The 20200-nt window shown below is 44.2% G+C and overlaps 3 protein-coding genes across 3 annotated transcripts; 1 reads left to right on the forward strand and 2 right to left on the reverse strand.

Annotated features, from left to right (window-relative positions):
• Positions 1 to 6684: 6684 nt before the first annotated feature.
• On the reverse strand, positions 6685 to 9560 carry atp23 (ATP23 metallopeptidase and ATP synthase assembly factor homolog). Its single transcript, XM_031865798.1, has 6 exons — positions 9128 to 9560; positions 8829 to 8874; positions 8328 to 8409; positions 8087 to 8224; positions 7493 to 7576; positions 6685 to 7398 (listed from the first exon to the last, which is right to left on the reverse strand). Exons 1-6 carry the CDS (start codon positions 9291 to 9293, stop codon positions 7195 to 7197), a joined length of 720 nt encoding a protein of 239 aa, XP_031721658.1. The 5' UTR covers positions 9294 to 9560; the 3' UTR covers positions 6685 to 7194.
• A 283-nt stretch (positions 9561 to 9843) lies between these two features.
• Positions 9844 to 15052, forward strand: rpap3 (RNA polymerase II associated protein 3). Its single transcript, XM_031865840.1, has 17 exons — positions 9844 to 9985; positions 10200 to 10360; positions 10447 to 10629; positions 10719 to 10829; positions 10921 to 11048; positions 11198 to 11319; positions 11403 to 11473; positions 11559 to 11693; positions 11875 to 12002; positions 12099 to 12220; positions 12435 to 12505; positions 12676 to 12768; positions 13111 to 13310; positions 13435 to 13624; positions 13963 to 14060; positions 14166 to 14266; positions 14363 to 15052. Exons 2-17 carry the CDS (start codon positions 10208 to 10210, stop codon positions 14446 to 14448), a joined length of 1992 nt encoding a protein of 663 aa, XP_031721700.1. The 5' UTR covers positions 9844 to 9985; positions 10200 to 10207; the 3' UTR covers positions 14449 to 15052.
• Positions 15053 to 15185: 133 nt separating this feature from the next.
• On the reverse strand, positions 15186 to 20200 carry LOC116393474 (hemicentin-1-like). Its single transcript, XM_031865839.1, has 13 exons — positions 20054 to 20200; positions 19855 to 19905; positions 19463 to 19711; positions 19110 to 19376; positions 18696 to 18992; positions 18339 to 18608; positions 17805 to 18053; positions 17448 to 17717; positions 16926 to 17171; positions 16398 to 16715; positions 16034 to 16309; positions 15671 to 15919; positions 15186 to 15585 (listed from the first exon to the last, which is right to left on the reverse strand). Exons 1-13 carry the CDS (start codon positions 20103 to 20105, stop codon positions 15563 to 15565), a joined length of 2817 nt encoding a protein of 938 aa, XP_031721699.1. The 5' UTR covers positions 20106 to 20200; the 3' UTR covers positions 15186 to 15562.

A 20200-nucleotide genomic window follows, 5' to 3' on the forward strand; every position in this document is an offset into this window, starting at 1 on the left:
CGGGGTCAAGCCGTCCTCACCCTCCTGGATAATGAACCCCATGCTGAGGTAGAGCCGACGCAGGTTAACTCGGGGGAAAAGATAATCAGACAGATTGCTGCGGGAGTTGAAGATGCATTCTCGTTTAGATTTAAAGTAGTGCTCTGATGATCAATGGCAACACTGTGACATTAGTTTGTTAACGGTCTTGCTTCTCTCAGGACCCAAACACTTGCTTGGTACCCTGAATCAAATATGGCATGATCAACACCGCTAACCTGTCCGATTAACCATGTGCTTGTGCATCATGTGACCTTTGTTTATAACTTGGTCTGCTTGTTACTGAACAGTACCAAAAATGCAATTAACTAAATGTCACCGGACTGATTTTGGCAAAAGAAAATAGGTGTAATTGTAGCAAAGTTTTCACATCTGTGTTGCTCAAGGACACCCTGGCGGTTTAAGGGATCAAACCCTTGACCTTACAGTTACAGGACAGTTGGGCTATTTCTACTCTACTGGGCTGTTTCCCACTCTGCTGTCCCAATTCCTTTCTACTGTGTCAGAGACAGGCAAATGTCAGCAGAATATGGCATCAATCCTCCCCTCGCACAGGTCCTCAGTGAAGACGCGGTAATCCCTCCGGTTGTGGGCGTTCAGGTTCAGCTGCTCTGCCGCGGACAGAACTCAACCGTGACAAAGCCACCAGATTGGAGGACAGTTATCTGGACTCGCCACGCAGGAGACGGGACGAGAGGTCAAAGCAAATTGGCTCACCAGAGAGGGGAGTCGACCCTTCAGGCAATCTCCCGCTCCTCCCTTCAATGAATTGGAAGTCCCACCGGCCGCCCGCTCGGCTCGGAGAAAGGCCGGATGCATCTCGCAAATGGGGCAGAGAGGATGAGGTGATCCTCCGATGTCCTTGGAGTTTCGAATGATAAAGAATTAAAAGGGAGCAGAGATTTCGGTCAGATGACTTCACAGGGCTGCAGGACTCGAGACAAATCTCCAGACCACTTCTCTGACCTCTTGGTCTATTAAAAACAGATTCCTTCTTGGTAGTGTGTTTTTTGTTTTTTCCTCTTCCATGTTGAACGTAACTGATTCTTACGACAAAGGTTATAGTTTTGGATCAGATCCATCTTGATCCATGTTAAAACCCTTTTCTTAAAGCTGCACTAATCAATATTTTGACACAGAAAATCCTCCCAAAACTCTGCAGATTCCCCTCAACTCTACGGAGCGTTTTAGCATCTTTCAGCTCAGTGTTTTGGTGTCACGGCCCACAACTTTACTGTTTCGGTTCCGTCTCACAGTTCTCATCAACCTTATTTCGTGCCGCAGCAGGAAGCTGTTTTCAGAAAAAGAAACCTCTGATGAACCCGCTGTCTGCACCAAACAGCAAACTGAGAAAGTTAGCAACTAGCCGGTGAACGGGTAGCAGCTTAAAAGACAAATGTTTCCTTCAGGAGTTGATGGAGACCAAAACAAAGCTAAAATGAGCAAGAATACATGTGTCAAGTTTAAACATTAATGCTAATGTTGCTCAATGTCTGCTGGATGAGTAAACAGGCAATTATCAGCTAACGCGTGTGCCATCAACGCCGTGTTTACATTTGTTGTGCTGCTTAGTGATCAGTTAATGCAGGTTTAAGCGATCCAGATCTGTTACGTCAACTAGGGCTAATATATATAAATAGTTTTCATCTTAAACTGTGTGTGCCAGCACAAACATCACTTGTGGGAGAAACCAAAGTGAGTCAAGGTTCATTAGCCACATATCCACTCCTAAACATAGGTTAATACTGGATTGGTGATGCTCGCTGCACTTTATTCTTCTCTTTTCTGTCATCTTTTTATATTCTTTTCTCTTCCCCTCTGTTTGGTTCTATTCTATCTCTTCTGCTTGCTTCACAGTTTACTTGTGCTTGTGACAGTTTTTCTGTTGTACTTTCTCGACATATCCCTCAGCTTTCAATTCAGTCTACAGAGTTTTATTAAATTGTACTTCTAAATTACTTGTCAAGGTTAGCAGAGCTGGCTGTTAGAATTTATTAATGAGGCCGCACCTTTAGGGAGAGCTAATAAAAAAGAAAATCAGCCCTGCTCTTACCCCAGGACATTGTCCAGCGGTTGTTATGTTAATCACTTAGGCCTAATTAATTCTATGCATATCATTAGCAAAATGGGGATTCAAATGCCAGCATGCTTTAATTACTGTTGTAGAAGTCATCTACATATCTGCAGTGAAAGGTAGCCGTCTGCCAGTGCTAATTTACTTGAACCCTTCTCATCTGTGCTGCATAATGAGAAAATGACACGTAGACGTTTCCAGAAATAGAGGAGAAAACAAACAGCTTGGTAGTGTAATCTCATGACATCATCGTATTTAACAACATTGACATCACCTGATTGGCCTACACGTGTTTCAGAGATTGTATGACTGACCATGCAAAACCTGTTCTCAACTCTTTCACAGGATGTTTAGCAGTATCAAGATGATCCACTGTGTGGGTGTGTGTGTGTGTGTGTGTGTGTGTGTGTGTGTGTGTGTGTCTCAGGGGGATTTCCTGATATAATCTCCTGTCCTTTCAGTCCTAATAAACGTCATTCAGTGTGCCACCCACAAATCCCTCGACTTACTGCTGTTATTGAGACGACGTGGGAAAAGGGCACACAACGAACTCACCACCTCCTTCCTTTTCTGTTTGACTTTAAATGACTGAAAACACCACGACCCCGTGTTGTAGAACGGCAATGAATTAACCTTGAACCTGAGATGCCTGAAATACACAAAATGAAGAATTTCCAATGAGTGGCACAGACAGTATTATAGATCTTGTCAAACACGCTGTCAGAGCTGATGTGAATATTGAAATGAATATATCATTATAATTGCTGTTCCGTTATTAAGAATTAAATTTAAGTTAAAAGAGTCAAATCTGGGGAATGCTGCTGCTTTTTGACTTATTTGGGACTCAAAGTGCAGGTGTTTCGACTCCAGCCATCACCTATTCATGTTTGAATTATACTGTACTCATGCCATATCACTAACTCTCCTGTAGTTTCAGATTCCACCACTCCCTCCTGCTCTGCAGCAACCCTGTTCCCGCCATTCGCCTCACCTGAGCCTCTCCCCCCACCTCCCCACCTGCATCTCATTCCCTTATTAGTCCCTAATGCTTCCAGCTTCACTTTTCCTCTGCCCTTTGTCTAAAGTCCTTACAGTAATATTTAGGATTTATCAGGACTCTGGACTTCATTTCCAAGACTTGAGGCTTACTGGTAAGTTACAAAATAGTTAACTTTAGTCTTTCTTTCTATTTTTTTTGATTTGCGGTCAACCAGCCAAATACTCAGGTTATAGATGCCCTTGCTTTGAGAGAGCCGTGCCAAAAGGTTGCGTTTAAATTACACAAAATTTTACAAATACCAAGATGATCTCTGCCAACTTTAAACAGCTCCTTAATTAATCCTCAACTTGCACACATAATTAATTGATATACATGCCCCCCCCTGCAGTCTCAAACAGTGCTTCCCTGCTGGGGAAGTTAATTGTCAGGTTAGAAGGTTCGCCTCCAGAGGATTTGTGCTGTGAATTATAATGATTTCAACTTTTTCTTCCACAGTCGGTGTCGCTAGTCTTAACTACATAATTAATTATGTATCGCATCCCAATGTATCACATGCACTGTATTATCCACAATAGATACGATCTGTTGGCAGTTATGGATAGAAAAAAGTAGGAATATTCATTATTTTATGATGTAAACAAGGATATTGTTTCATATTTCATAATCCTATACTCTGTTGATAATTTGATATTTTTGTGTAAATAAAGTTTTACTAAGAGATAACCTCCCTGATGCCCACACACTGCCCATGATAAAAATGATAAAATACCCTCTACTGTGACCCAATGTGCAAGGAAGCATACATCCAGTACATAAAGTTGGATAGATATTTATATATATCGTATAAGGTTCACGGCGGCCATCTTTAGAGACGCACTCTTGTCCTCAATCAGCTGAATAAGATTGTTCTCCTCGGGCTACAGAACAGGCGACTGGACTCAATATATTTTCTTTGTTCAAGTGTTTCCCCAGAGTGCTTGAGATGGGATAGAAAAATTACCACCTTGGCCAAAGGATGCCATGTCAACCAACGTTTCCCCAGGTCGGCTCACGTTCATTCCAAAGTCATCCAAGACATTGAGAAGTAAATGTGTGTGTCAAACATCTTTTCCCCAAAGCTCATCACTTTCATTTAATTCTGAAAATATATACTGTGCAGAAACATTCATGGTCTTCCTTATAAAAAAAGGGCCAGAAATACGTATCTCTCTGTACAGCTAAATAATTCAGCAGTTTCTCATTATCAACTCCACCCCCGTGAAGAGCAGACACCTTAAAACTTCACAAAGGCATGTGGGTGTCTTCGCACTCCATCGCCTCTCCGCGCTACAACTAAATCTGGCATTATTCTAATTAATGAGACAAGTTCATTAGTGCTCTCGGGGTTAATGTGTTGTCCTACAGCAGATTAGTGAAGGGAATTCAGTGTTGCTGGAGCATCCTAATTAGATCACAGTGGGTGCAGCCTGCTTGAATAGATGGAATAATGAAAGTCGTCACTCTTCGCAGCGGCAACTTCATTACTGCGCCCTAGCGCTGCTCATAGAAGGCCCAACGTTCACCTGGAAATGGATTCAATTATATGTATCAATAAAGCAGTACCAGCTCTTTCTTGTTTGGATTGGATGTCCTGATGATGAGGATTAGTGGCACCAACTGCCATCCAAAGGACTGAGATGGTACTGCAGACATGAATGAGGAAAATGAAACTGCCCCTCAACACTAAATGGCAATACACCAGATGGAAATTTGCTCATGTCAAATGGATGGTAGCGGAGGAATAGTGCTTTAACTACATACTGTATACTGCTGCATACAAACATCTTATTTTACTTTAAATCTGGACTAATCGGTACGTTTGTATTTATGGAGGAAATGACTGAAATGTGAGACCCACAGATAATTATCAAAGTTAGCTAGTAGCTAATCGAAGTTAGCCACCAGCTGGTAAACATAGTGAAGTATCCCGCAGCTAAAGACAGAGATGTTCCCTCAGCAGTTGGTAGAGACCAAAATAGAGCTAAAAGCAAAGTTAATATCAGACTTGCATTCGTTATATGGCCTGAAACACGACTTTAAATGTGTTAGGTGTCTGCTAATAAGCAACTGTTTGCTAACATGTTCCCCGTAAGACCTTTATAAGTTGATGTGTGTTTACGCTTTGTTGCACTTAAATTTGTCTTCAAAATATAGGCCTACTTTACTAAATTGTTAAGCAGAGAGAGTAGCATAATTAAGCGGGCAGTATAGCTATCACTGAGGTTGCATCCTTTGTAGTTTTTAACAACTCAGCAATTAAGCAATTTGGGGATGGGATAACATTTACATAGAGGTTATTTTAAATAGGCAGAAATAGAATATAATAAGTATGTATGTTTTCTTGCATGTATAATCACCTGAAAATAAGAATAGTTATGTTTACGTTATCTTAGCAAGTGTTGTTTATGTCTACATATGGAGTGAGTCCAGCCGCCATGTTTCTACAGTAGCCCAGAAGGGTCAAACCAAACGCTGGCTCTAGATAGGGCCACTTGCGCTTTCTTGTCGGCTACCGTAGTTTCCCTACTCGCTTGGCATACGGGAGAAGTTTCAGTTGGTTGCAATCAGCAAACTCATCGCTAGATGTTACCTGTAACTGCTTTGATTCCAGTATTTTTACGTTGAATATATTTGTGAGATTTAAATGAGTTTGTTTCAAGGTCTTGGACTCCGGTCTATGGTATTCCTTAAATCCTGACCTGAACTCAGTACAAGAGCATGAAATAAGCCAATTTACAATCTTGTTCCACATGTCTAATTGTATCAAATGTGTTTAGTAGCTGGCATTTGATATGTGGACAATTCCAGCAGCCATTCTTTTGTTTAGTATGATTTATTTATTTAGCCTACTTGAGTGTATGACTGCACAAATTCAAATATCATTCCCTCTTGTTTTGTTTTCTTGTTTGTCTCACATTAATCCCACTGCCTCGAAGCAGTTTTTTATCATTTTCTGTTAAGCTTCTAAAATTAACCTAATCTTCTTTGCACGTCATCCCACCCACTCGGCCTTGTCCTTCGAGCCCATGCTCATCTCCCGTTTTTGTAGTGTTTTCTAAGAGGAGAATGTTGAGATAAGTGGCATATAACACTCCAAAAGCAGACACAGCCAGTGTCTTTGTGATTACGATGCAGAGGGTGTTGTCTTTGAGATAGGGACAAGAGGAGGAGGAGGAGGAATTGAGGGGGATTATGAGGCTAATTCCCTTATAACTTTTCCCTCATTAATCTCTGTGGAGGGATACGAGATCCTTTAAATGCTAATGCCTAATAAAGATGTCAGCGGTGACATTTTACAGTTGCGGCGCAGATGTGAACAAAATTGACCGTGTTGTTGTGGAAGAACTTTTCTATCTTTACTTATATTACTTGCCTCACATGTTAATTTGAAGAATTCTCTTAGGATTAGACATAAAAGGTGTTATAATAAGCAATGCGCATACTTATGCTTCTTTGGCAAGTCACAAAGTCAAACATTTTGCGCCAACGTTGAACGTAACACCCCCCCCTTGTCCTCACAAACAACTCTTTCCAGAGGAATCAAACTTTAATTCAAACACAAGTTGATTTGGTTTAATTTAAGCACAATCTGCTCTATTTACAAGAAATGAGTGGAGGTCAATATGGCAACAAGATGAAGAACAAATACATCCTCATTTGTCAGCAAAGGACTTTCACAGCAAACACCGACGGACAAAAATCAAATCCTGTATTTCTTTAAAAGCACCCATTGGTCAAATAAAAACAAATGGCAAATAAGTCACTGGGACCTCATCTAATAATTCACACCTTACAATCCCTTTATACAGAATTAGTATAAAAAAAAAATTAAGGTAGAACATGAAATGTACTCTTCCTCCTTTTCCTTTCCTTTTCCAAGGACAAATCATTATCTAAATATCCCTACTGGGGGGATTTGAATGTTTTTGACAGTCATTCTGTTGAGGCTTCAATACTGAGCAGGTTCCTGATGCCGCCGGACGTTTGTCAGCGTCACCGCCAGTCACAGCACCCTTGGGAGTTAAATGAGAACATGTCGACACTAAAGGTTTGCATAATATCGATCTCTGTTCTCATAATCTCTGTTGGCAAACCCAGCATCCTTCTTGCCGTGCGGGATTCGTCCAAACGGCGCGTGGTCGTTGAAACACGTGTCAAAGACCTCGTCCACTATTTTCTCCGCCTCCTGTCGGCTGATTTTCCTCACAGCTAGGATGGAGCGAAGGGCGCGGCCTCTGACGCACGCCTGTCCCGAGGAAAAAACACGATCACAGTGTTAAGACTACAGACACAGCCCTGATACCTGCCAGCAAAAGTCACATTTATCCCAGCGCGGGTACCTGATGATGCTGCTTGAAGCCAAAGTTGAATCTGGAGACTTCGTTGCTAAAGGAGCAGTCTTCACTGAGGTTAGCTGCCCGTATCTGAAATAATGACACAAAAAAAGTCTTGTGTGAGCAAGCAAACGCAAATTTTAGGCAGGATAATAACTTTTTTTATTGAAATTCTAATGAAAACATGGGCACATCATTTTCTAACTCACAACAAAACAGTGTACGGAGAAAATGAGATGTGGATGAATGAGATTTATCACAACCCCTTTCCCAGGTCTCAGTCAAATGTGGATACATTGTGGATACATTGTGTTTATGAGGGAACATATCAAAGACTGAAAGAAAACTGCATTCTCCAAGCGATTTCAAGGGACCTTAAGGTTAAGAGTAAACACACACTAGAGCACCAAATGTGTATCAATCCGCTGATGAGAATAGTCCCTGAAGAAAGAGACTACAGTGGCATCAGTACGCATTTTTGACTGGTGATTCGTGACAAAAGTAACAATGCCGAAGATTGTAAGACACAGCTGAAACTGAATCACACAGTAACCAATGTTTACACTGCACATACATTACATACAACATATTGTCGCTCACCTCAGAACAGGCCAGATGTCTTAAGTTGTCGAACCAGTCCACGTGGGCCCGACAGTGGTCGAAGGCGTGGATGAGCTCATGCGTGACCACTCGGTTCATGTGGGACTGCTGGTGGATGTTGTTCTGACACAAAACAATCTGCGAACAAAACGCAAAGCTCATTATTGGTGAGCAGTCGCTTTCTCTTAACGCCATCAGAACTGGCTTTTATCTCCATCAATGCCAAGACCCTCTTTCTTACTTGAGAGGACGCCGCGTCAAAGCCACCGCTGACTGACCCGTCACAGTCCTCACAGGAGAAATGTCGGTCTTTCAACACTTTGCTGCAGTGAGAGGAGAAAATAAAGTCATCTTAATTTGTTTTCTTTTGTGTAACAGTTACAGCTTTAAAGTACCCAGAATTACCCAATATTAACTAGATACTGCAATTAAACATGAAACATATTTCAATGTTTGTACATGCATGTAGTAGATGCTCAAAACACAAACGATTAAAGGACACATTCAATTTAATTTGAGAGAAATCCTTATTATTCATTCATTATTGTCATGATAATTATTACTTACAAACTACCACAAGTTTATTATTATTAAATAACGTTAGATAGTAATAGCATTAGTAGCATTTTCAAAGCTATAATCTGATAAACTATAAGTCCCAGGCTTTTTGCAAGGCTATGAGCTTTACAGTTGAAGGTAATAAACAAAAGAAACACTTATTTCATTTTTAAATCAAACATACCATCCTGAGCTTTTCATGGCACTGAGGAGGAGTTTGGCATACGGACCTCAGAGAAGCACAGAGAGAACAGTTAGAGCTGAATGTATGAGGCATTCACTGACAGAAACCAGTGCTAGCTAGACTAGCTAATGCTACACGATGCTACTATTCTGACAGCGTGGCTATAATGTCAACATTACACGGGTATGTGAAATCACTAACACATTTGACAGCAACCTCTTAGTCAGACATGATATCCGCTGTTCCCTGCTGACATGACATTCCCTCTTAAGGGCTAACAAGCTCGTTACAACACTCACTAGTTTCCGTCGCGAACTGCAGCATGACCTGGCATTTGTGGTTGAACGTGAACAGGCTCTCTGTGAGCGACCTGCCCTTGTATTTTGCCGAGTTTCTCTCCGGGAATAAGTCGTATCCATATTCCTCCTCTTGTTTAGGCTGCTCCATTGTGAGAAATGTTAGCATCAGTTTAGCTACCACTAGCTAGCTAGCAGGAGAGGTCATCAATATTTGGTAGATCACGTGGTCCCAAGAGGTCAAAGGTAAATTAATGGGAATATGTATTTGTAATCTGATTGTTCTCATACAAAAGTCAGGAAATAAAATTCACTTCAATGTAACATAAAAAAACATTTAAATTATTTTTGTTCCCCCAACGCAGTTTAGTTAGAGATATAGAGAAGTATAGATCATCTATTCGGAACGTGTAGGCAGGTCGTTACCTCCTAGCGCAATGCGTGGACCAAAGCCAAAAGCGAGCCACCAAACAGTAGACAGTCATGGGGGGGCACATAATCCAAACCGAGGGCTGCACCAGTTAATAATATGATACAACCACAAACATACCAACGTCCTTTGACCACGAATCAAACCGATACCTGTGTAATGTGCAGCTTTCTTTTCTGTCAGTTGTTTGCGGACTTTTACAAACTGACACCTGAGTAAAATGTTCTTGTAATAAATGATCGGTTGCGCGGTTGTAACATAGATGATCTTTGGCCCAGCCTCAGCAGCGCAAAGGCTGCTGGTACCCGGGTGTCATGGCTCCGAACGTAAACAGAAAGCTATGAATAACGACACATTTTGTTGTATTATTTAGCCAAAATAACTGCAGCTACATTTTAACTGTACCTATCAGCGGGAAAAACAAGTGCCAGGTATTTTACAATCTTCAAATAGCTACATTATCTCTTACATTTTCTTTATTTGCTCTAATTGTTTGGTATTTTTCCTAGCTAGCTAGCTGCTAGTCGCGCAAAAGCATGACAATGTGATGCTCGTGTTTTCCTCTTGACTGCAACACCGACTTCAATACTACAACTACAGCAACAAATGTTAAGAGTTTCTCTCAAACAAATGTCTGTTTTACAGGAAAAAACATGTCCGGGGGAAACAAAGCCATTGAGTTACAGCTTCAGGTGCGGCAAAATGCGGAGGATCTGCATAGCTTCATGGCGGACCTGGAGAGCTGGGAGACAGACATAAAGAAGAAGGACGATGAGCTGAGGACGGGAGGACTTCAGGAGGCCCAGGTTTGTCGCTGTTGTACACATCTCAGGAGTAGCCAATGTTCTGGGCTATCTTCAGGTGTCAGTAGTGTGTTGTCTCTTTGTTGTAGAAGACGCTCCCTCCTGTGCGCAACAAAGACTACAAAACAAAGATGAGGGAAAGGAAGAAGAAGAAGAAGAAGAAGAAGAAGAAGAAGGAGCCAACGGGCGGCGGCGACGCAAAGGCTGAGGAGCCCAAGGAAGACTCAAGGATAAAGGCATACGACTATAGATCGTGGGACAAGTTTGACGTGGTAGCTAATGTATTCTTAAAAAATGCACTCAACATGATCGGTGAGGTCATGGAGTAGTTGACTAAAGATGAATGCTTCTCTGATCGCAGGACAAAGCTCTGTCCGAGATGGATAAGGAGGAAAGTCCTGCAGAGTCAAATGAGTCCGACTGCGAGGAGGCGACAGCTGATCAAGAGAAAGCGCTGTCTGAGAGAGAAAAGGTAAACACTGTATGAGAAGTACTGCAATAAAACAAACCGAAGAGAAGAAAAAGTTACCGTTTCCTAAAGCAGATTATACTTTGATGTTCAGGGTAACGCGTTTTTCAAAGATGGGAAGTACGACGATGCTGTCGAGTGTTACACCAGAGGGATGGCTGCAGATCCTTACAACCCTGTGCTTCCCACAAACCGAGCCACCTCCTTCTTCAGACTCAAAAAGTAAGCGGCGTAGGTTAAGAGGCGGCTGTATTGCACTATAAACGATGGTTTAAGTGTTTTTTCAATACATGTAATAACATTAGGAGGATGTGTGTTTTAGAAAGAGGTTTTGTTCCCTTGTAAATTATCAACAAATTTTTTCCTTGCAGGTATGCTGTGGCAGAGTCCGACTGCAACTTGGCGATAGCTCTGGACAGCAACTACTTCAAAGCGTATGCACGGAGAGGAGCAGCACGCTTTGCACTGAAGAAATATGAATCTGCTTTAGAAGGTGACAAACTGTCTAACTGGGTTAGAGAACATCTGTTTAACTTGAGCGCGCTGAGATAACAACACAAATCTGTTTCTGAACAGATTATGAGACTGTTCTCAAGCTTGACCCCGGGAACGGGGAAGCAGAGAATGAAGTGAAAACAATCAAAGAGGTGAGTGGGGAAGGTTTGGGGGGGTTAGCCTATTTTACCAAGTTTTCTTCTCTTTCATTTCCTGTCTTTCCTTTGCTGCTTTCAGACTCTCAGTCATCAGGCACCAGCCGCCCCGAGTGGAGCCCCACAGCCACAGGAGGCTCCCACAGCCGACCCTGAGCAGCAGAGACTGATGGAGGAGCAGCAGAGACGACAGGAGGCGGCTGTACAGAAAGACAGAGTAAGCTGTGGTTTAGTGTTTGCCTTGTTATTTGCCACTTTTTAGCTTTTCTAGCTGTGGTTAAGAAGCGTGCAAAGGTGGCCTATAAGGGCAACATTTGAGAACATGCAAAAGAGTGAGGTGTTCTCAACTCAAGCTGTTTATATGGAAATATATGGAGTTTTCCAAATGTGCCTTTCAGGGGAACGCCTATTTCAAAGAGGGGAAGTATGAAGCGGCTGTTGAGTGCTACAGCAGAGGCATGGAGGCGGACAGCATGAACGTCCTGCTGCCCGCCAACAGAGCCATGGCCTTCCTCAAGCTGGAGAAGTAAGCCCCCGAATTTTCTTTCTCCAGCACACTTTTGTTTATTAGAGTGAAAAGGCGATCAAACCTACAATTGTTTGTTTTCTCTGTTTGCTGCAGGTATAAGGACGCAGAGGAGGACTGCACCAAAGCCATTTCTCTGGACATCACTTACTCCAAGGCTTTCGCCCGTCGTGCCACCGCCAGAGTAGCTTTAGGGAAACTGGGGGAGGCCAAACAAGGTGCTGAATAGAACAGCACTGTCTTTCAAAGGCCAACCGCAGCAACTACATTTTGTCTGTTTTCTTTAATGTCTGGAAGACCAAAAAGAGATTTGCCAGCAAATTGCACTGAAATAATATGAACATGGATCATTGTTATTGACTGTTATGTTGCATATAAACATATTGTGTGTGTGTGTGTGTGTGTGTGTGTGTGTGTGTGTGTGTGTTACAGATTTTCAAGAGGTGTTGAAGCTGGAACCAGGGAACAAGCAGGCCCTGAATGAGCTCCAGAAACTCCAGATTGTACGTTTTAAGATCCTCTTAGAGACTGAAGTTTATTCCCCTTCTGTGTTTTAACTCCCACACGTTATGAGAACAGGCATCAGCAGAGATGCTTGAATTTGGTCTGACTTTATTCGGTTTGATCTTCCACAGACTTCACTTCTGTTTTCTTGATGTCATTCTGTTGTCAGGACGTAACCTCCAGCGGCCTTCTCCAGACACCAGACGGCACACAGAGGAGAACCGTTCAGCCACTAGACAAACCAACACATCTGCGGTCAACGGTGAGTTTTTTCCCCTCAGTGCAGAAGTCTTTTTAGATGCAAATACATTCTGTGCTACACCGAAGGTAGTAAAGGCAGAGATCAGTGGACAGGTCTGGTGCTAAAAACACTGATGTGATCTAAATCAATTTGTTGATTGACATAAAGTTAATGTTTAATATCATTGACTCTCATTAGTTAACTTTTGGAAGTTTATTCCTCATGTATACCACATGCTTTAGCATTATTTGCCCAGCAGGTGGCATGTAGAGTGGACATCTGGATTCTGTAATGTTCATCTCGTGGTATCTTGATCTGGATCGTTTGGCATTTGACTGATTCTGAACATCCGCTGCTCTTCAGAAACCTCTGAGGAGGATCGATATCGAGGACGTGAGCGGCGAGGCGACGGTGTCCGAGGTGGAGTCAGGTGGGTCCAAGTTCTTCGTCCAGGAGGCGCCGAAGGAGGCTGAGGATGAATCGTCTCCGCTGTCGACGTCACCCATCGCGAAGATGATCAAGATTGAGGAGATAGCAGAAGTCCCCTCGCACACGTCTGACCAGTCAGTGGCGCCGCCTCTCTCCTGTGTTACATTTCATTTCTGTCTGTAAAGCACAGAATGTGGTAGTCATTTGTGGAATGATTATTCTCGGCCTGTAAACAGATGTTTTGCCTCTGTTCCCCAGACTCCCTGTGAGCAGGCAGACCAAACAGCCGGCGCAGAGGGAAGCCGTTCATCCTCCTGAACCGTCGCCAGCCAGCCCCCCCACCTCGACAGGAGCAGACCCGCCTCCTCCGCCCACCAGCAGCTTCCAGCTGGAGGCCGACCTCCGCACGATCGGAAACCAGCCCGAAGTCATCTACAGATATCTGAGGGTGAGCTGTGTGTTTGTAGAATACAAATAAATCATTTACTGGTGACACGGTCATATTTGCATGTTCAGACAGTATATGCTGTCAGCACAGCGTTGGTATTGACATATGCAGATTAAGCCAAGTCTCCTGTCTAAGAGCTCTGAGTGCAGTGGAATGGATGTTTATTGATAATTCTTTTATGATTTTCATGATTCAATACTACTAGATACAATATCTGTGATGAATTTCACACACACACATATTGGTGATCGACGCAGCCTGAATGTCAGGGTCATCCTGCATTATTTACGTCTCACTGAAGTTAAAAGTCGTCCTTGTTTTTTGTTCTCGTCTCGCAGCAAATCAAACCCGAGGCGTTCACAAGCATTTTCCGCAACTCCCTTGAACCCGACATTCTCAATCAGCTCCTGAGGACACTGCACGGTTTCTATATCAAGTGAGTTTTTAAAGATGCGTCTAGAAGATCTGGCTTTCTGTCCAGCCCCTCCCCTTTATGCATGTAGTATAGTGTGCACCGCGCATTAACAGCAGTCTCGTGCAGGAACGAAGCAGCGGCCGTCACGCTGGAGATCCTCAGCAGCCTGGCGAGTGTGAGGCGCTTCGACATGGCTGTCATGTTCCTGTCGTCCCCGGAGAAGAAAGGTGGAGTCTCCTTGGCGTGCCGTTTGCGGTTGACTGATACTTTTCACCCACTCATTCAGTCATATTGATGATGTGCTGTACTACTTTTCCCCCCAGTGCTTAAAGAACTGTTTGACTTCCTTCACCAAGCGGAGCTGGAGGGATCATCTGTCGCAGCGTTACAGAAGAAGTACGGTGTGTGACGCCGTGAGCTCTATAGACTTTAAACCACAGGACTATATTATTTTCAAAGCCAAAGCAACAATGTTGTTGTATTCTACCACTGAATAAACTTACATTCAATTCACTTTGATTCAGTTGGACTGCTGTGTTATGGAAATACAACGTTGTCTACTTTCTAAAGTCAGAAATTCACAAATTGTTGATTGTAATTCTGACTTTAGTGCATTTTAGAGTTAAAGTCGATAAAGACAGAGAGTGTAGAATCCTGTTCCTTATGCAAAAGCTAATGTCATCAATCATCTTACTTGAAAAAAATCTGCAATGTTACTGTGTAGATGTTTAACCATTTACTGTTTTCCATAAATGTATCAGCATGCAAACCTGAAACAACTAGGCGATCATACCCCTACCAGAAGGGACGTTCCATTAACAGGAAGTGGGAGTTTCCAACTTCCCAATACTTTTTGAATGCACCGCAAGTATTGATTGGTCTCTGTGAGCCCTGTTTGAATGTTCTTCACGTTCTAAACTGGCTCAGTTTGACCGCCGAGAACTCTGTTCTGCAAGTACACATTTTAAATCTCTTTTCAGAAGCTGAACAACAATTAAAGGTGTATTTTGTAATGTGTGTGTGTGTGTGTGTGTGTGGGCTGTTGTTGATAATCACCACTGCAGTTAAAAATAGTTTTGAAAGCAGTGTTGTGTTATCTCAGATGTGTCACATGGTGATGAATTGGCACTGGGTAATCAGAAAAAGTACAGAGGTTCATTGTTTATTAAGCATAATAGTGCATAGTGTTTGGCAAGACAAATGTAAACATATCATGAAAGAGAATAAGATTAGCTTTGTGTAATTAAAACCCCCCAAAAGTTATTACTCAAGCACACATCATCATTTCTTTATAGCTGTCTAATCTTGTTTCAGGGTCACAAAGAGGTTGGAACCTGTTGGGGAAACGCCCTATTCAGGTCGCCAGTCCATCACAGTCAGAGTACACAATGCTTGAGCAAATACAGCCGTACGGGCACAGAAAGTGTCATTAATAACAAGATTAACAAACTACAACTTTGCGCTCCGCTGTGTGCCGAGCATTTAGCAGATCTGAAGAATGTGTGCAGTGTTTTTCCAGTGTTTCAACATCCGCACCAGTGAGGATCTACAGGGAAAAGAGCATAAATCAGAGTCGGATAACGGTTTTAAACTTTGTCTAAATCCTCTCAAATCCTCCAGCGACAGCCTACCCGAGACACTGACTGTCACGTTGAGCGTCGCCGTCTCCCCGGTGAATGTGTTCTCAGCCTGGCAGCTGATGGACTCTTTGGAGACTTGGCGGTTCACGGTGATGTCAATCACGCTACCCGCCATCGTCTGCCCGTACACGGTCCACTTGAAGCTGCAGGATGGAGAGCAGTCGGCCGAGCAAACGAAGCTCGCCGTGACCCCGATTTCAAGATCCCTCGGTCCGGTGATGACCACATAGGTCGGTCCGTCTGTAAGAGAAGAGCCACAAAAAACCGACTCAAACAGGCGTCGAGATGCAGAAGAAGCCCATCGATCTTTTGAAGGGGAATCATTTCTTACTTCAACCCCTGATATTTGCTTACCAGGCACCTCGACTTCGGTCACAGCGGAGCTGTTTTGCCCCGTCACCGGGTTGGATGCCATGCAGGAGAGGTCGGCCGCGTACGGAGGTATTACAGGTGTGAAGGATATGGAGGCATTTGTAGACAGTACCGCGCCTTTGTAAAACCAGGTGATGGGGCAGACGGGGAAGCAGTCGGTTGCACATCGCAGCTCTGTTGTGGATCCAGCCTGAACCAACATCACCTCGCCCACCGGCCCTTCGTTGGGTTTCTCAATGAGCACCTCATTTGGCCCGTCTGGGTGTTTTAAGACAACTTATTGAATACTATGTACTGATGAATGAGGCCACAAGCACATTGAGATCCCCGACCCTGGTATACTCACAGTTTACTTGCATCAGGTAGCCGACAGACAGGGTGGGGGTTCCACCCACAACTATCACCACCAGCGTGTTGTCGTGGATGGTGCGGTTCTCCCCCTCCACTACCAGACACTGGTACAACCCATCATCCTCTCGCAGGAGAAAACTGAAGGTGACCGTGGTGTTGTCAGGGGAGAAGTGCACCCTCTCAGACGCTGGCATTTGCCGTTGGTTCTTGAGCCAGCTAATAGCGGCGGGTTGCTGAGGGCCAAGGCACTGCAGAGAGAAAGGCTTGCCTGCAACCGGCTGGGCCTGGGAGGTGGGCCGCACTGAGAATGGGTCTGTGCAGAGAGAATATTCAAATATCAAGTGACGGCAAAAGCGATGAATAATAACTATTGCCACAAGGCTCTTACAGTATATCACGGTGGCGGACTGTCTGAGGGGCTCCTGCAGCATGCCAGGGGGCCATTTATCATGTATCTACCACAAGGGAACACATTGCTCAAACCAATGAAAAGAAATCTGTGGGAGCAACATCGCGGACTCACCGGTGACAGTGAGGTTCATAGTGGCGGTGATGGTGGCGTTAGATAAAGTGTTCGTCGCCTCACAGGTCAGAGGCTCGATTTTAGAGTAGTCGCTAATAGTGAGATCCAGCCGATCGTTCTCGAAAGGCTTCCCCATGAACGTCCAAGTGAAATCGCAGGACGGAGTGCAGTCGGCGAAGCACTCGTATGTGTACTGTTTTCCTATTGCCACTGCGCTGTCTCCGGTGATGGTGATGTTGGATAAACCTACAGATGGGGATGACAAGAAGACATTTGAAGGTATTGTGCTCAATCCTCTACTTCAAATGATCCAGGAGGTGGATTTGTGGTACAACATTTACAGATACATTCTACCACATGAGTGTAGTCAAAATGCAATTAAGGAGTGAAAGCAGTGTCTCATAATGGCTTCTAAACTTCCCCGTTCTTTAGCTTCAATTTGACCTTTAAACGATACTCTCGATGTTACTCGTGTTTGTTGCTTATTTGTTGTTCTCATTCGAGGTAAGTTCTTTCACATACTCGCCAATTGCAGCTGCAGGGACTTCTCGATGTCGAGATGTGAGACGGTTTCCTGAGCCTTACACGTCACAATTACATCTGAGAGGAAATTGTTAACAGGCAGAGTGACAGAAATGGTGCTGCCTTGTGCAGTAATGAGCGTCTCCCCCATCCAGGTAACGATCCACGAGAAGCTGCAGGAGGGGTGGCAGTCGGCCGAGCAGGTCAAGTTGGATGTAACTCCTGCAGTCAGGAAGGCTGGACCGCTGACATGTATATTTGTTGGTCCGACTGAAAAGTTGGAAATTAGTTTAAGGCATTCCTCTTAAACAAAAAAAACCTGAGTTTGAATTCATTCTTTTTTTTTTTTTTAATTACCAATCACTTGCAGCATCTTTTGGGTGGTGACTGATATTTCCGTAGCGGGATTGACTGCCGTGCAGGCCAGGTTCAGCGTTGGCGCCGGATCCACCAGCTGCAAGCTCAGCTTCGGGCCCTGAGAGGTCTCCTTACCCCAGGTCCAGCTGAACTGGCATGTCGGGTAGCAGCTGGCTGAGCACTGGAACTCATAAGGCATTCCCAAAGTCATTACGTCGACCCCGCTGATCACCACCGAGGATGGCCCATCTGCGGTCGGAGATGGGAGAGACAGACAGACTCGTATGGGGCTTGCAAGGTTTCATAATTACTTTCAGGCATTTTATTTATTGCATGCGTTTATTTAATTGAATTGTGGGATAGGCATTTCTATATTGTTACTAGGAGCTCGAGCTAGAGTGGGAGGTCAGTAGTTGGACTTGGCATTGGACATTTAATTCAAAGAGCAGCGATCATCTGATCACCAGATCTACAGCTACACTCCTCAAACCTGTTGGACACTGCTCAGCTGCGACGACCCTTGTGTATACTCACAGTTGACTTGCATCTTGTAGCCAACAGACTGGATGAGGGGCCCCCCCTCTGCCACCACACATTGGTATAAACCGTCATCGGCCTGCAGGAGAGGACCGAAGGTCATCGTGACGTTGTCAGGGGTGAAATGCACTCTGTCAGAGGCTGGCATTGGCTGTTTGTTCTTCAGCCATGTGATGGAGGCTGGGTTCTGAGAGCCATCACACTGCAGGGAGAAAGACTTGCCTGCCACTGGCAGGTCCTTGGAGGTGGGATGCACCGAGATGGGGTCTGCACAGGGAGAATGAACATGGAAGACATGATGTGAAAACCAATTTTTTTTTTTTCATAAAAAAAATCAAAGTGCCGCAGGCTCACCAATGACAGTTAGGTTCACCGTGGAGTTGAGACTGGCGTGAGATATAGAGTTTGTTGCCACACAGGTCAGAGGCTCAATTTTAGAGTAGTCGCTTAAAGTGATCTCAAAGTGACTGGCAAACTTTTTCTTGTCCCCCTCATGCAAGATGGGTATCTCTATTCGGTCTCCCTGGTAAGTCGTCCCCATGTACTTCCACGTAAAGCTGCAGGTTGGGATGCATGCCGCGATGCATGTGAATGTGTACGTTTGTCCCATCGTCACTGTGGTGTCACCTTCTATGCTAATGCCAGATACACCTAAAGAAGGAGTTTCAGAACAAGGAGTTTGAATGTATTGTACTCATTTTACAAAAAAAAAATATATATATGCAATATAACCGGTGGGGTTGATTTCCATTCAGCTCTTTCACATACTTGCCACCGGCAGCGTCAGAGTCGTAGAGATGTAGAGATGTGAGATGGTGTCCTCAGCCTCACACGTCAGACTTTCAGAGCTGATGGTGCTGGTATATGGACTGAAAGACACGGTGTCGCCTTCGAAAGTTTGGAGTGTCTCCCCATACCAGGAAATAGTCCACCTGTAGCTGCAGGATGGGTAGCAGCTGGCCGAGCAGCTGAAGTTGGATTTAACTCCTGAAGTCAGAAAGGTTGGACCGCTGATCCGTATGTTCGATGGCCCAGCTGCAAAGTTTGGAAATAGATTTGGTTGAAGGAAGTGCCGCTTAGAGAACCCATGAATTCGACTTCAGTTTGGTCATCACTCATACCCGTCACTTGCATCGTCTTTTGGACAGATGCTGACTTCCCTGTTGCCGGGTTGTCCACTGTGCAGGTCAGGGTCTCCGTTGGCTTCGTGTGCAGGAGCTGCAGGCTCAGCACGGGCCCCTGAGTGGTCACATTACCCCTGGTCCAGCTGTACTTGCAGCCCGGGAAGCACAAGGCCTTGCACTGGAAATAATATGGGATTCCCACTGTCACCACACTGACCCCATCGATCTCCAATGAAGACGGCCCGTCTGCAATAGGACACACGAGGATGCACATTTCTTCCGATTCAAAAATATTCAAGGGAAATGAAGCCTGTGTGTTAAGAGTCAGAAAAGAGCAAAGAAAGTAAACATTTGCTGATGTGTGAGAATCACAATTAAAAGGATCTTACATGGGTTTTCCCCCATGGTTCCATCCTCCCCAGTGTCACTTGTAGAAAAACCTTGGTTATGAGAGAAGAGAATACATTAACATTAATCGATTTCCAGTCGCTCATACAACACAGAAGAATTTTCAGTAAAGAATGTCTGAATTAATGAGCATTTAACTGCCGAGATGCTGATTGACGCGAGCAGGGCGGCCTCTCTTACCTGTTAAACAGGTGAGCAACAGCAACAGCAGACCGGCTGAGTGATGATCCATGCTGCTGCAGACAATCCCAACAACTATCCACACTCTTATAACCACCCACACTCTTATAAGGCATGGGGGAGAAAAGGCCTTGCCCACTGTTATCA

This window comes from Anarrhichthys ocellatus, unplaced genomic scaffold, assembly GCF_004355925.1.
Source record: "Anarrhichthys ocellatus isolate YVR2014 unplaced genomic scaffold, GSC_Weel_1.0 scaffold33, whole genome shotgun sequence".
Lineage (NCBI taxonomy): Eukaryota > Metazoa > Chordata > Actinopteri > Perciformes > Anarhichadidae > Anarrhichthys > Anarrhichthys ocellatus.

Excerpts from the sequence above, each read along its gene's own strand:
- atp23 (XM_031865798.1), bottom strand. The coding sequence starts at position 9,293 with ATGCTAACATTTCTCACAATGGAGCAGCCTAAACAAGAGGAGGAATAT. Across the intron at positions 8,875-9,127 it reads GCAGTTCGCGACGGAAACTA|GTCCGTATGCCAAACTCCTC; the intron begins GTGAGTGTTGTA and ends TGCTTCTCTGAG. Across the intron at positions 7,577-8,086 it reads GACATCTGGCCTGTTCTGAG|ATACGGGCAGCTAACCTCAG; the intron begins GTGAGCGACAAT and ends TCATTATTTCAG.
- rpap3 (XM_031865840.1), top strand. The coding sequence starts at position 10,208 with ATGTCCGGGGGAAACAAAGCCATTGAGTTACAGCTTCAGGTGCGGCAA. Across the intron at positions 12,003-12,098 it reads GCCTTCCTCAAGCTGGAGAA|GTATAAGGACGCAGAGGAGG; the intron begins GTAAGCCCCCGA and ends TGTTTGCTGCAG. Across the intron at positions 14,267-14,362 it reads GTCGTCCCCGGAGAAGAAAG|TGCTTAAAGAACTGTTTGAC; the intron begins GTGGAGTCTCCT and ends TTTTCCCCCCAG.
- LOC116393474 (XM_031865839.1), bottom strand. The coding sequence starts at position 20,105 with ATGGATCATCACTCAGCCGGTCTGCTGTTGCTGTTGCTCACCTGTTTA. Across the intron at positions 17,718-17,804 it reads AAAGATGCTGCAAGTGATTG|TCGGACCAACAAATATACAT; the intron begins GTAATTAAAAAA and ends CCAACTTTTCAG. Across the intron at positions 15,586-15,670 it reads CGTGACAGTCAGTGTCTCGG|ATCCTCACTGGTGCGGATGT; the intron begins GTAGGCTGTCGC and ends TTTTCCCTGTAG.